At 41.0% G+C, this 16,121-nt stretch overlaps 2 protein-coding genes across 5 annotated transcripts in view; one reads left to right on the forward strand and one right to left on the reverse strand.

Annotated features, from left to right (window-relative positions):
- Positions 1–5,817, forward strand: part of LOC110987545 (laminin subunit beta-1-like) — a 44,960-nt gene extending 39,143 nt beyond the window's left edge. For all 4 annotated transcript variants that reach the window (XM_022250355.2, XM_022250353.2, XM_022250354.2 and 1 more), the window contains 3 exons: positions 959–1,135; positions 2,980–3,142; positions 3,951–5,817. In XM_022250355.2, the coding sequence (XP_022106047.2) occupies positions 959–1,135; positions 2,980–3,142; positions 3,951–4,087 (477 nt within the window). In that variant the 3' untranslated portion in view covers positions 4,088–5,817. The remainder of the gene's footprint in view (positions 1–958; positions 1,136–2,979; positions 3,143–3,950) is intronic.
- A 1,405-nt stretch (positions 5,818–7,222) lies between these two features.
- Positions 7,223–15,406, reverse strand: LOC110987547 (uncharacterized). The gene is made up of 6 exons (XM_022250358.2): positions 15,040–15,406; positions 13,108–13,257; positions 12,528–12,593; positions 11,706–11,906; positions 10,498–10,644; positions 7,223–10,147 (listed from the first exon to the last, which is right to left on the reverse strand). Exons 1-6 carry the CDS (start codon positions 15,271–15,273, stop codon positions 9,965–9,967), a joined length of 981 nt encoding a protein of 326 aa, XP_022106050.2. The 5' UTR covers positions 15,274–15,406; the 3' UTR covers positions 7,223–9,964.
- Between the last annotated feature and the right edge of the window lie 715 nt (positions 15,407–16,121).

The following is a 16,121-nucleotide window of genomic DNA, read 5'->3' on the forward strand; positions in this document are numbered from 1 at the left end:
TTCCAGATTTGTCAGAATTCGGAACATTGCACAATTTTTCAAAATAAGAATTTGAAATTTAAGATAAGCTGGCTACTACTTGAAACCGAGCAGGTGTGCAAAATTGTGACATCAGATCAAATCTTCATGCTGCATATTTGTTGGAGTTCAACTCAAGCCAATGTGTTTCCATGATGTCACCACAGATTTCTCTCTATTAAACGCTCTCTAGTTGACAACAGTTTGACTCGCCTAGTGAGCTCTTTGACATCAGCCTGCCAAGATTTGGTGGCATTAATTGGTATCAGTAACTCCACACCTGTTAAAATTGTACAGCAGGAAGAGTAGTTTGGCAGGGTAGCTGATCCATGGGTTGGCAGGTTTGTTGAGTTAATGCATACAGAGAACATGTGCAGGGGGGTTAATATAGGATTTGGATCAGCTGTTTTGTTGGTTCAGGGCACCATGTCCTGGGAATGGGGGCCTTGCCCCCCCAAAAAAAAGAGGCCTAAAATTAAAAAATAACAAAAATGAGCTGCTTCCTTTGATTCCTCTTTCTTCCCCAAAAGGCCCCAAAATGTAGCCTCACTCCACCCTTTTAAAGACCTTAAACGTGTACAGGAATAAAAATTCCAAAATTTTTACACCCAATAAGTTTGGCTCTCCCAAAAAATGGTTCTGATGATTCCCAAGCTGCTCTTGGAGGGCTTAGACTTTGATATCAATACCTCACAGAGTCACAGCACATCACCCAGAAGTTGCCAACAGGAGAGCTCGCCAGGTTCTTCAACTTTTGTCTCACTCTTTCCGAGATCACACGGGCGTCTGAGATGTCAGTGTTTATTGCATGGTTGATTGTGACTGCAGAGTAGAGTCCCTGTTTACACAGGACTTTGCACGTATGCACCAACCACTGCCTGAGATGAAGGTTTTTAAAATTCTGATGTTAAGGGCCTTTTATGTCTGTTTTCACCCCTAGGTTCAGCAACAAGCCAATGAAGCCCTTGCCAGTGGGCAGCAGACCTCGGTGGCCATCTCCACCCTTCTGGGAGGAGTGCGGTCCACCGCCCAGTGCTTCAGTGCCAGGAGGAACCAGGCAGAGGACGCGGCCAACAGGGCTAGCCTGGCCGGTACCCAGGCCAGCACGGCCCAACAGGTGAGTGTCTACCCTGACAGTTTTCCTTTAGGACCAATTCTCATCATGGCCAATCTTATCAATATTTTCCTGACAGTGGAGACTTTATAGACAATCAGTGGTGGCAAACCGTACCAGTCCCACATGATTGGTCAACAGTTGTTCATGTCAATTTGTGCATGTCCTCATTATCTCAAGCATGATGTTGGGCTTCCCCTGGGGTACTGATATGTGTGAGATGGTTAAACAAATTTTGCTAAAATTCTAGGACCTAAAACAAAAGCCAACATTTTCAAAAGGCACAAAATAAATTCTACATGGTTTAATTTTGCATGTACCCTAAATTTTCCTCTATTTAAATTGAACTTGTGTTCTGTGTCCGTCTTGACTATTCTGAGCAATTTTAATTTGCTTTATCCTTCCATCTTTGTCTAGTTTAAGTGCGAGCTGGTGCATGTATCCGAGGCAATCTGCTTTTCACATGCACACTTGCCTTCCTCGTTTAAATGCTAGAAGTTGGAGTTCCGCTTTCTTAAAAATCACACCCTCCAGGGCCAAACCAGCCTATGCCCCAGATGGGACCGATTTGCTGCCACTGAGTGTCTCAAAGTCCCCCAGTTGCTGAACACAGTTTCCAACTTTTAGAATTTTCCTTTGGAACAAGGGATTTTCAACAGTAAAATATGGCATACTGGAGTTTTTTGGTCAATATTCTGGGGGTTCAAAATTGAATTTTATGGAGTTAAATCATCCTAGCTGTCAGAGGTACATTCAGTGTGATTCGTTCCTACTTTTTTGAATTAGCTTTAACCACTTGCTGCCGGGTGGAATATAAGGTTGCATGATGTAAAACCGGGAGATTTTCAAGATTTTCCATTTTTAAAATTCTTAAAAAAATCATAGCTTCATTTGCTGGACTATTAACTCCTACAAAAATAACTGACTGGTGACTACTCTAATCTGACAGACAACATCTATTGATGCAAAAATTTTAAAAAGAGTCCAGATTGTGCAGTGTATGTAACTTTCTTTTGTTCCCGAAACTGGCACAGTGCGCTACTGGTGTCTTTTCAATAGATTAGTGTTCAGCAGATTGTGTCGCTGGAGAGCTTTTGTCCCTGGTGGTAATCCGCTCGTGCTGAATGCCACAGACAGTGGTATAATCTCTCAAAATAAGGACGGATTTCCTCTGCTATCAAACTGAAAAAAATGTTGGCAATTCCCAGCAGCTCAGTCTTTTGTTCCGAGTATGGTCTTTTGTTACAAGGCCCAGCTCTTTTGTCCGGTTTCGGGCTCCCTGGTTTCATGTATAAAGTCTATGTGCCCAAAACTGGGCTCCCCGACAGCATATGGTTAAATAAAGACATGGCATGCTGGCTGGATCATGTTGAGGGATATTCCATATATTGTAATGTCTCTAAAAACCAAGCGTCCATAAAATTGTACACCTTTTACCCCTGTGACAAACAGGGGTAAAACATTCAAACATTCCTTTGCTGCCATACGAATGCCTTTATAATGACCATTCTTGTATTCCCAAAGTGAGTTTGGGTGATGGAATGCATGTAAGATGTGAGATCAGATGCGTATCTTCATTCGATATGGAAATACAATTACTGTCATTCACTTCATTTAATTGTTAGAGAAAGGAGATAGAAAGAGTTCCTTCAAGTTAATGCATGCTGCAAATCATTTGCTTTTAGCTCCCCCTTGAAAAAATAGGTTCCCTCCCTGGTTGCTTTCTCAGAAGTTTTACCCTATTTACACTACTGTGAACAAGTTAACAAATTAACAAACAAAGCAGGCTAGATGCAGCGTCATTTTATATTCCATGTAATTTCTGTGGCCTGACTTCTGATTTGTAGACATACGAGTCCAGTGCAGAGCACACCGTCGCCCTTGTTCCTCAGATAGCAGCAGCTAAGGCACAGTCTTCCTCCAACCTGAGCCAGGTCCAGGCGGTAGCCGACGATGCAGAGCGGCTCCAAGGTGACTTAGTCACCGTGCAGCAGATGGCTGATCTGGATGGTGAGTCTGCTTTTTCATTCCTCAAAACCCTTTTGTCTCTTCACCTCCTGGCTCTCACATGTAGAGTTAAATAGCACACAAATAAAATGTAGTTTTCCCCAATAGGTGTATGTATAGTGTGTATGGACAGCAGGGGCTCGTAAACAGCACTGCGTTGCCTGCTAATGCAAACTTGTACAAGGTAAATGCTGCATGCAATCTTGACAGGTCCCAATACAGTGTGCTCTAAAAGCAAGCACAGTGGGCAATGCAGTCAAAGCGAGCTTCACTCATATGGTCTCACAACTGCACGCTTTTAAAATTTGTTCTGCTTCCATTAGCATGTGTGGCACAGAGTATGCAGGACCACATTTCATCTGACTGTGCACAAACCCAAACAGTGTTTGCTGGGTTGCCAGTTGCACAGCTGCAGTGGCATTCAAGATTCTGTCCTAGGCCTATTTTTGTCTTTGGCAGTGTTATGTGCAGGTTAACAATGTAAGAACGTTAAGGTCAAAATGTAAGCACTTGTTTAACATTACTTTTATTCTGTTTGGAGCAAAAGAGCTGCGATAGGCCAGGCCTATGTACTCATGACGTTACACTTTGTTTACATGCGCACTTTACAATCGAGCCACTGACAGCCCACAGTCCACTGAGCACCCTAGAAAAGCACACACACACAAAATGTGGCACCATCAGCATAGAGGTCTGTTGTTTCAGGCCAAAAGGGGACAATCTTGCTCATGAAAAGATAAAAGTGCCCATGTTGAGCTTATGAAATGAACAATCCAACAGTGAGACGTTGCCCTTAATGCTTTTCTTGCAGCCTTGATGACACGGTACATGACCCAACGCCAGCAAATGGAGGAGCTGTCCGCCAAGCTGGAGGGACTGGAGACAAGTCTAGATGCCATCTTGACCAATCTGGATGGTGCAGCAGGAGGTACCCTACAGTGCAACTAGTAGACACATTTCCAACACAGTAGAAAACCTTACTTAAGGTTGTTTCTTAGAAAACTAGCATGGTGCTCTAACCTTTGCTACATAGCGCATCAGTAAGACATTAGGGTTGATTCCGCTCATCCCCCAAAACTTGGCCGTCCAGTGCCCGATCTTTTTGAAAACTTGACATTAGAGACACTCAGTACAAGTACATCTGGAAGTTTTAATTCAATTTGACCTTGGCTTGTACTGTTGTGGTCATTTGAAGTTCATGAGCTCCTGACAGCCTGCATAGGAAGAATACATCAGTGCAAGAAATTTACTTTCGCCTGGCATGTCTGGGACAATTGCCGTTTCTTTTCTGATAAATCTGGTTCTTGAAGTCGAAGACAAGGACAGTGGTCTGCAAACCCCCTTAAAAATAACCTTCTGTAATTTCTTGCTACAATTATATTAAATCCATGATTAATGTGTACTTGAAAGTTAGTCCTGATTGTGTTTGTTGTTCCTAAAATTTCTTTGATAGTTTTGCCGTCTTCAGGATTTACGTGTACCATCATCGGGTTATTTCTGAAGTTTGAATGAATTCATATTATAAACATTTTGTTCAGCACTTGTCAACTTTTTAAGTAGATTTTTAAGACATTTTTAACTTTCTGTTTTTTTCGGTCTCAAGAGTCTTGTTTCAATATGCATTTTGTGTCTATCTCATTTGTGATCAGTTCCATCAAAATGAGTCGTAAGTACTTTTTTCTTTCAGCCTGTTTTTTCAAGTTTTTTTACTCTCGGCTCTTGACATGTGACCCATTTTGGAAATCTGAGAAATCAACAGAAGTTCCTGGGTGAAATGAACCACCGTTCCTAGTGGTATCTATTGTACAAGCTCTCGGCAAGAAATATGCTCAGAGTAGCTTCAAATAACTTTGGTGACTTGTGACTCATTTTGTGAGGTTGGGTAACTTTTAATGTAAATATGAGCTTAATAGGAATTGAAGATTTGAAAGAGCTGTTCATACTTTGTAAGATAAATTATATATTTGCTGTGAAAATATTTATACAGAAATGCCCACTGATACCTTTTTTTGGTCGTCATATTCATTTTTACATCCTTTTAAAAAGAAATTTCTAACTTGAAGCTGTCCGTTTGGTTACTGTGTGGAAACATTATTAACCTTCTGCACGATGAAGAAGTATGATGGTTGTAACATTTGCAGTATCTAATCAATTTCCATAGTTTGTAATTAGGCAATAAATATGTGCTTGCAACCAAGCACATTTGTTTTCCCCATTCCTAAATATGTTTTTTTGTCAGAGAGTCAGAAGAAATCAATATACGATAAATTTCCAAGGATTTTATCCAAGAATTTTACTTTTATTTTCCCAAACACCCCCATCCATTTTCTGGTACATTCCTTGTGCAAGTAGGGCAGAAGACTCTCCTTATTTAGCGCGCGCGCACATGGCGAGTTCCGCATGCTGCGAGCACACAGTCTCGACTAAAAGAAATGAATTAAACTGTCTCGTATCCAGGTGCCGCAGTGGGCATTATCAAATGTTATTACACGGTGATGTTGCACATTCTAGAATTGGGAAACTAAAGGTATTTATGAATAAACAATATCATTTTGGCAAGGTCCATTTTTAAAGTAAACTCAATTTTGGGGGGGCTTTTAGGTGACAGCTTAGTAGTAATTTTCCTCAATGTTTGGATTCCTAATAAATCAATTTGTCCATCTGCACTATAAAAACGATTTTGCATACTGTCCAACTTTTTTCCAAATCAAAGTTTTGTCTGTCACCCCTCAATAAGACTCTGTGTGCTATCCAGGAAAATCTTCTTAAGATTGCATTTGTGGAGCACTATTACGCATATTACAGGCCACAAAAAAAGAACATAACAGCTTACCTATACAATGCTATAAATATTGAACTGGTTTTGTTCTTCGTCAGACTGCTTCATTGGATTTTTGTATGAATTCACTCTCAATGTTAATTCATCCAGTGTTGCCTTGTTCTTTGAAGTTTAATACATTTCTACAAACCAAAAACTTTACAAAATGTGTCGTACTGCTATGTCTTGATGTAACATCCCTCAATGTGCTTGACAAGATTCACGATTCTCATCCATTGGACTTCCTGGAAAAGTCACAGTTGGGAAGAGCTCGCATTTCGTGATATTGTGGTTCACACAAAACAAGGAAGTCCTTGTCTTTATTGGAATGAAAACAAGAAATTAGTTAACGCATAACCAAAGCCCTGCATTTGATAAATGGAATAAATATGTGCTTAGCCGGTTTTACATGTCAGTTTAAAGTCCGGTGAAGGACATGCTTAGTCCCATTCAAAAATACCTTTTGAGTCAGAAAGTCAAAACAAGTATACAAAAATCCAATTTTGCTCAACACTTTTACTTCATTTTTTTTCCACACACCCCTCTAACCATGTTACAGTATGTTCTCTCCACAAGTAGTCGTAAACAATCTCCTCTTATGGAGATTGACGCATATTGCATAAGGTGACGCACAGCCAGCTGATGCATTTAAGACTGTCTCAGGAAAATGACTCAATTAATGCCCAAGCCACAGGTGAGGGCATTATCAGCATAAGTCTCCTGAGCCAGTCTTAAATGCTAGTTTAATTAAGACCAGCCAAGCACCTGTTTATTCCCATTCATATATACCTTTTAGTCAAAGTCAACAGAATGCAATATATGATGGCTTTCCAAAGATATTCTAGAATTTTACTTTCATTTTCCCAAACACCCCTGTCCATTTTATGGTATATTCCTTGTGCAAGTTGTCCAAATGAATCTCCTGATATGGACTTGGCGCACGCAGACTTTTGACCAATAAGAATCAATTAACTGTATCCAGGTGCCAACACATGATTTACAGAGCGCGCATAATCACTTCTCAGTGGGCATTATCAAATGTTAATACACGGTAAAGTTGCACGTTGTTGACCAGGTAAACAGGTATTTAGAAATCAAGAATTAAATACAGGCACATACAATTGTCCTTTTTGGCAGTCAAATAATTCTGTAAATACCAAAATCTGTTCCAATAATGGTTTACCTTGGGTACCAATAATTTTATCAAAATTAAAAAAAAGCCTGATACAATGTACAATAGTAAACATTGGCAAAATGCGTAGTGATTATGGTTCTCTGGAATGGCTTTTAATTCACAATCCCAGTTTTGCTGCATTTTTTGCAAAAATGTAACGACATTCTAGTACAAATGCAGTTGATGAAAGAATACCCTTGCAGAAACATCTAAATCAAACTACTTTTAGTTAATTACATGTACCTATACACAGACAGTAAAAGGCAGCAAGATAAAAAAAAATACCGATCTATTTTATGCCACAGGTTTATACAGCTGTTAACTCCCCGTGAAACTTGGGAGGTCAAACGACCCTGACTTTTGAATGCATCAATCTATCACATTCGTAGGCTTCCATAGCCCTATGCATTGATAACATATGAGTGTTCACTGCATGCACTGGTGGGAATGGGGGTCATTGCTGTACAGGTTTCTCTCAAAGGAAGTCAATTACTGTGATTGCCGTGTGCATCAGCATTTTTGACTTCAAATTTTTGTTATGTGCATCGGCTGTGCTGTATTTCAAAGAAATCTGGGTCAATGCTGAACACGCATGCAAGTACAGCACAGTTCCACACTGCGCGCATGCACCTGTTGGTGTTATGACCCATATTCTATCCCACCATGCATTGCGTGAAACACAGTGACACGTCATCAGTGCATAAGGCTATTTAAATTTTAAAAGTGATGCCAGGAGCAGGTTCGAGCAACGACTATGCATGTAATTTGGCCATGAAAGAATTGCTTGATGGTACCCTCTGTGCTTAGTTACAAAAAATTGATTCAACTGTGCTCCAGAGCCCAATTCCAAATAGTTGACTTGAGAGTCCAACCATCAATTGTCACCCTGTGAGTTCCGGGGCCTACTCTTTGATCATCTCCACTGCTCTTACAGGGTGCTGAGAAGGGTAAATGTCCTTCACAAACTCTTGTGAAGGAATTACGTCACATCAACAGACGTGCGTAGCATAATTTGTGGGTCCTAATTCATGCAAATACATTCAGTTTGCACAACTTGCATACACACAGAAGAGCTGATCTCTGTTACTGTTTAGATGAACTCGACCCAAAGAGTGCTCAACAAAAGACTACATCATGCAGCCCCAGAGTTGCTCTTCCCGGTGCCCTGTAAGAGCAGGTGGGATGAGTGATGGCCCATTGCAAACTGCAGCAGTGAAAGATCAGCTGGAAACCATTCAACTGAGATACACACTCACACATAGTTTTCAGATGGTGCCCTGTATCCTTCAGCACAGTGGTAAACTACGTCTCAAAATCTAATAAAAGTTTTCTCCACTGGGTGGCACCTATTATTGCACTTCTAATGCGCTCAACTGTTTTCATTTTAAAACAAAGGATAGATACATATCCTAGATGTACACAAAAGCCTAAGGTAGCATGAAATGTCTTGTTTGGAAACTTGTAATTTTCGGATACCTGGCAACTGAATAGAACTGTATGGTTTCATCTGATGCGGGCCCACACTCGCACAGCCTGCGGTACATGTACCATCGGCATTGTCTGGACAAGCCTGCTCAACTTCAGAAGCACCCTCCATTTCAAATGATTAACCACATCACGCCAGGGGCATTTGTGAATGTTGATTCTGCTGGGACGAATCTTTTTCATTGTTTTCTGTTTTCTAAATTCTTTAAAAATTCATATCTTCATTTTCTGGACAAGTACACCCACATGATAGACAACATCTATTGATGCTTGAGTATTTCAGCTAGGCCTGCCGCCTTGTAAAAAGAGCACAGATTGTGCGGTGTTGTGTAATTTCCTTTTGTTCCCGAAACCGGCAGTGCACTGCTGACCTCTTTTCAATAGGGGCCAGATTAGAGTGCAGCGGTACTGTGTGGCTCATCACTGTGGTGGTAGAGCGCTTTTGTTGCAAAAAAATGCTGGATTTTCTCCACTATTGACAGTGAAAAAATGCTGGTAATTCCCAGCAGCCTGGTCTTTTGTTACAAGGCCCAGTTCCCTTTGTCTGATTTTGGAGACCCTGGCTACGCATATAAAGAATACGTGCCCGAAACCGGGCTCCCCAGCAGCAAGTGGTTAAAAATATTCATTGATCAGTGTAAAAAACAAACTCTGACTGCCAATTTATATAAAAAGCATCAAGAAACAGAAAAATGGCAAGTACAAGAGGAGCAATGTTGATATTTTCAGAAAGCAAATAAAAGCAAAACTACAGAAAAGCAAAATTGTGATTCTACACGGCACTCATTCTAAATAATCACATTACCCAAATGTTAAAATACAAATGTACTGCACTAGATACTATAACCATCAGTTAAAAATTACAAACTAATCTACATTACAGAGAAAACTATATTCTAACTTTTTACAGGGAAAGATTCCAAAGACTCACTTGATAAACAAACCGGTATGAACACTCTTCAAGCATGGCACAGAATCTGGGCAGAGAGGTACAAATCCTCAGTTTTTCTGGAAATTTAGGTCCACGATAGGTCAACAAATTTCATTAAAAAAATAATAACATTTACACAAAATAGAAACTCACAATTCAATTGGATCCCCCAAAATTTGAGAAAAAAGCACCACATCTTCAATTCTTAAAGAACATTGCAATAAACACTGCAATTTTCTTAAAAGTCAACGCATTTTTATTTCACTGTCTGCCCACTGTGGCTGGCCTCATAAAACAAGAAAAATGAATTTTGAGCGAGGAATGAACCTGCTTTCATCATCCATATTTCTCCTGGTGGTAAAATGTCTCTCTGCCTGTCCATATAAACCATACCCTGCCCCTCTCTACTGCACCCTCCTAGTCCTTCTTGTTGGCTCTGTTCCGGCCGCTCCAGTACCCATCCGTCTCATGGGGGGCAAAGTACCCCAGGCCGGCATTGATGAGCCAGGTCACACCCACCAAGTGGCCCAGCATGACGCTCTTGTCAATGTCTGAATGGTCCAGGGACGAGAGTGACGTCACCACCACCAAGATAATAGTCTGGAAAACAATACAAATATCATCTGGTAACATATCGTTTGTAAAACAGCAAAATTGTTCCAATCCAAATCTTTGCTAGGCAATTAAGTTTTTCCTTACTAAACCCCAGACTGAAGCCAGGCTCAATCTTAATCTACTACCTGGAATCATGTCTAGGTCTTTGCTGGTTTCAAATATATATAGGCACATGCCGATAACAGACAGAACCATAGGTCTGGAAGCCAATTTTAGACACAAATGGTGGATGGAGCATACATGTACATCGGTCTGGTGACCTTGCTGAGTGTTTATATTCCAATACTGTGAGGTTGGCTCGCTCAGGAAACCAGACAAAGATGGCTGGAACTCACCAGGATCCTGCAGAGGAGGACATTCCTCTTGTCCTCGTGAAACATGAACCCCGGGGCCACAGCACTCAGGATGGCCGAGCCAATCAGCATGGCCCCAACCGCCTGCTCCAGGAGAACATGCACATCGTTGATTTTCACGGTGGACTCCTGTCAGCGACACAGCAAACAAACTCTCCTCAGACTCTCTTAGCACCGATGCACATTTTTCATTAACTGGTTAAAATTACGTATTGTTACATCCCCCCCATCAAACTCACTTTTTCATCACTGCAATCAAAACTTGAATAGCTAGAGAGTGGGGAAACAAACTTTTCATGGGGGAATGATTCACCAAATTTCAATCTGAAAATTTCTAAACACCAGCCACTGAAATTCAATTTTTTTTGGGGGGGGGGAGTTGATATAAATCAACACAGGAGATATTAATTTTACAGATTTGTGTAGCGACCACTTTAATAGATTAAACAATCACACTTTTGGCTTCTTGATGCAGTTTTTAGTATTGAATTTCATATTTCAAGTACAAATGTAGCTTGGGCTGGCCTTTTAATCTGTCCATTTCTTTTTTATTTTCTTTAATTTCCTTTGATCAGTTCCTCCTGAGGATGCTGACAAAAGGCCAACTTTTGTGGAGTACAAATCGACCGTCACACCACGAACTTACATATCATGAATAGATGTTTCATGTTTACAAAGTCTGCGGATGGTGCAGTCACTTCATGGTACACCACAGTTGTTGTATATGTCGCTTTGTAGTGCAAACAACAACATTATTGAATGAAAACTTATACTAGGGCAGTGTTATATTTGGTTGTACCAGATTCCCACAAGCAAAAACAAAATAAACATGGTTTCACAAAAATAAAAAACTTGAAGGAAAAGTACTTTTGGGCTTTACTGTCGGGCATATGCATTCAGATTAAGTTTACTTGGAACACCTTGAAATATGCTTTAAATTTGTAATCATGAAATTGAAGTTTTCCTTTTCATGTTTGACTGATTTTCACTTCCGAATATTTGATTACAAAAATAAATATTCAATATTTGATTTACAATCAATCGGACATCCGAATATAAATCCTCACAGCCCTGCTAGCCAGCAGACGACACCAATATTTGAGTGTAATGTACGGACAACGAGATCCTTTGCCCTCTCTGGGAAGCACTTCAAATGTAAATCCGTCTTGACGGCCTCGCTGCTTACTTACCGGAACATGCATCTTCAGCACCAGCTCAGGGTACGAGTACCAGAACAGACCAAACATCAAGGACAGGAAGAAGTCGAACCGCAGGTGGAAGTTAAGCCAGCTGTCCAGTTGGGTGTGGCCGCCGTAGTTTTTGGCCGCCAGGAAGTACAAGGCGCTACCGAGCGTCCAGAGGACCGCGCCCAAGACTCCAAACCTCACAAACTATTACAGGAAGATCATGAAATCGACTGTTATTAGCACAACAGTTTCAACATTAGCCTTGCATACCTAAAACAGATAATAAGCGGCAGTTAAAAAGTGAAAGGTCTACTGTGGTCAGTTTACTTTTAATAGCGCAGCAATTTGGTAACAGAAAATTCCTTCCAATACAAGCAATTGGAAATTTGCTGGTGCTGGTCTTAGGTGGGAGAAAAAGACTGGTTCCCAATACCATGTGCCAACGATGGGTCTCCATAGTGATGCCATTCTTGGCAATACATTATAGGATGACATCACCATTCCCAATGTTATGTTATAAGAGTTCCAAAATTCAACACAGCAAAAAAATAGGGTTTATTTTAAATTTGAGCACGGGTCTAACTTTCATCAAACAAAACAATGATGATCTCTTTAGAAAATAGTTTGGTGAATTTTGGTGGCTAATGATAAAGGGAGAGTAACACTGACCTGAAATGGATTTGGGAGATTTTTTGGAAGCAAAGGTCTCTTCCTGGGTAAAAATGGCTCTCCATTTTTGAGAATGGGGTCCCATAATCAAGGAAAAGGTACACAAATTGGAAGAAAAGGGGAGAAAGCCCAAAACCTCCTGCCCTAAGCACTCACTTGCTCATTCAGTAGTTTGCCCTGGGTCCTGGCCACGTACATAGACACCAAGAGAGCTGAATTGCCCTGCATGGAAAAATGTCAAGTTTTCAAAAACCACATCTACAGGTGCATGTAAGTGAATATGGATTTTATTAGTTGGGGTTGGCTGATGCCTCATGTTTGTCTTTATAAAATACACCTGCATACATAAATCTTAGTTATCCGATTGGTGGATCGTGGATCACCTGTTCCATCCCACAGTATCTATTGAACAGAACTTTAATTGACTGTTTCCCGTCCCCATTTTACATATTTCATTCCCAGTAAAAACAGGGAACAAAAATGTAGGGACGGGAACCCGTCTATCACTGCAAGGCAATGGGTTGGCGCTTCGGACACCAATCTGTTTTGCAATATGTCGGAGGCAAATATAGGAGGGTCTTTTGTTTTAACAGATGAGGATTAATGCAGGTGACAAATAATTCACCTTGAGGCATGGAACATTTCACCTGTCACCTCATGAAATTGTTCTAACCACTGCATGCATAAACATTCATTTATCTGTCTACCACTGTATCTACACGTAGCAATGCCTTACCACAACCCTGGTAGCCAGCAGCATGACTTGCGTGTAGTTGTCGGTCGACTTGCGCAGGAAGAACCAGGACAAGCCGGAACCAATCATGAAGGAACCAAAGGTTCGACACAGCATGACTATGATGCCCTCTATCTTGACTTTGCTAACCACCTGAACATTCAGGAGAAAGCAAAAGCTATATTTTGTAATTAACCAATTAACTGATGGCAAGTATTGTGCTAAGTAGGTCTAGTATAGGGCTCGTCATTCCGCCGAACCCCATGGTTCTAGAGGAAGACAGGAGCGATGCTCATTCATTTTTATATTGGCAAATTTAGTAGCAGTTATTATTGTCATAACTCTGTCTTGGATACTCTCCATTTTTTGGCTTAGAAAGATTACACGACAGGGCGATATATCCGCATCACACTCACCATAAGATATCTCTTTCTGCCGATACCGTGTGAGACAGAAGCGCTTTGGGAAGGTCGAGAGCAAACATTTCTGCTCCTTTAGTCAGTTTTGCGTGGTACCATGATACGTTTTGTACATAGGCTACCAGGGAATTTGATCAATGATCGTGCTCGTACAACAGACTTGTTCCCGTCCCTGCAGCATATAAGGTAATGCGGGGACCGCTAACCAGACTATATGTACTCACTGGTACCCACACTAGTTTCATATTAAAGTTCACACAATTAAAGGAATTGAGGGAACAGTGCATTTGCAGACGACATCGTTTACGTCTGTGTATAGGTTAATTGTACAGTTTGACAGTACGTATAGGCCTATCGTCTTCTGAAATTCAGAGCTTGTTTATTTGGATGAATTCCTTAAGACAGAGGTATGACATTAACACTTGTTGACCGCTTTGGTGTGGGATATGACGTGTCACTGCTAACATACATGTAACATTGAAAAGTGCGTCATACTTTATAACTGATACTTGTCAGTAAGCCCAGACCTTGGAGATTGAACACAGTACGTGGGGCCCCGTAAAACTAACTGGAATTTTTTTTTTCAATTAATACTTGATGCAGGCCTAGGCCTATCATCATTGAAATGGGTGTCAGTCACTTCGCCCCATTTCAACTTTGCCCCACCGATTATCGTTCATTCTTTTCTTTGAGCTTTAAGAGAGGCTTATGTAACAAATAAAACTGTCAAGGGTTTGAGTACCCAGCCAAGTCGGAGGTTCCGATTCCAACAACTTGTCAAGGTAAATGTTATGTATAAAAGCATAGCCTATTTTGGACCTAAGGTTGCCGGTATTAATTTTATGGTATCATCTCTTCACTATGATTAATTGCCAGAGACGAGCGGGAGATGGTACAGTTTTCCGTTCTTCTTTTTTTTAAATACCCGGTTCTGTTCTGAGAGTACATGTATGTCACAAAACAGTAATTTAAACACCAAAATGTGTTAAATAGAAGCATTCAAACATTAAATAGAAGACAAAGAGGAGACTTGGGAAATGTTAATTTTTGTTTCATTCATTCATCCAACCTTATTTCAGCAAGGGTACCCCAGTGTGAGTTGCACAACTTATCAAAATTCCAAGCTTCATGTAATACGGGCCCATGTATTATATGCCTCTTCCATCAACCCACTAGAATGGAAGTGGATGTGAAAGACAGTTTGAAAACTCCAATCAATATGTAACCACTTCACTGACTTCCATTTTCTCTAAAGTTGGCTTTGGAGGATACAGATTTAGAAATGTCCAGTTTGTGTAGTCAGGAGCTGCTGAACCATTCATTACAAATCTATTCAGAACTGGCATGGGAGCATGATGTCAAAGACGTGTCAGAAACATTTTCCCTATAAATGACCTGATGTAGCCTACTGGACAGTGATAATTAACAAATTACCAGAATATGTAGGCCCTAAATATTCTACAGAATTTACACTTAGAATATGTGCGCAAATGCATTGTCTTCTATGGGCACTAACTTGAAAGGTAAGAAGCTTTTCTGGGATGAACATGAACGCCAGGCCGAATACGCAGACAGCGACCGTGTCCACGAGGATCCAGGTCCGCCTGTTGCGGGCCCACATTGCCACCAAGAACACCAGCAGCAGGAGGCCCGACCGCCCGTACTCGATGTACGCCGGATCAAGGGAAAAAATGAATGGAATCGAGTCGGTCTGAGTGCCTTCAGACTTTGATACTGTTTGCTCCGGCATCTTGCCTGACTTTATATATTAATCACTCCAGAAACTGGTTTTCGGAGAGTTGATGTTGACCACTTTTTTTTAGGACGTCCTGGAACGAAAAGTGTAGCAGACGCTATTTTCCGCGTGGGGTGAAAGGTCATAACAGGTACTCGGCGCAACCGGTAAGTACCCGTACCCGCCAGTAGCTGGTTGCCGGCGCAGCAAGTCACTTTTCTTCTGCAGTGCATGCCATGTACTAAAGGGTGCAGTCCACTAATTCAAGCGAGAATTTCTGGCCAGCTCATTAGCATTAAAAGTGCCCCCAACAGTATCTTTTGAAAAAGGAGATTGTATGGCCCCCCAAATGGTGAGATTGTGTAAATCTTTGCCAGAATCGACTCCCTGGGTCTTTGGGCTTTCATCTGAGAGCAGGATGGCTACAAAATACCGTTGAAAAATAGTCCTAAGTGCCCCAGAAAGTTGAGGGTTGTCACTTGAAAATGCCGGGCTACAAGCAGACTTTGGAAAAATCACTTCTTGGAGGGTAATTTTGTTTTGAGGGAATAACTCAAAATGTAATGAAAAGAAAGTAAAAGATTATGGACCATACAATAATTCAACGTGTGTTTCAGATGCCTCATGGATGTTGGTGCGCATATTATTGGGCCCCGAACAATGCATGTTGATTTGACTCTGTTTTCAATGGGCCTGAATTCAACTTGAGAATATTTTTCGCTTTTTTATTTTCCGCTGAAACACTTTACTGGTCTCATGTGCCAGGGTAACACGAGAAACTTGGATACCGATAAAACTCGATGCAGATTGGCTCTCGTTATATCAAAGTGAAAGGGACTAGACAAAAGGACGTTGTTATAAAA

Source organism: Acanthaster planci, linkage group LG11, assembly GCF_054643075.1.
Source record: "Acanthaster planci isolate LZ-2023a linkage group LG11, COTS_SCS, whole genome shotgun sequence".
Taxonomy (NCBI): domain Eukaryota; kingdom Metazoa; phylum Echinodermata; class Asteroidea; order Valvatida; family Acanthasteridae; genus Acanthaster; species Acanthaster planci.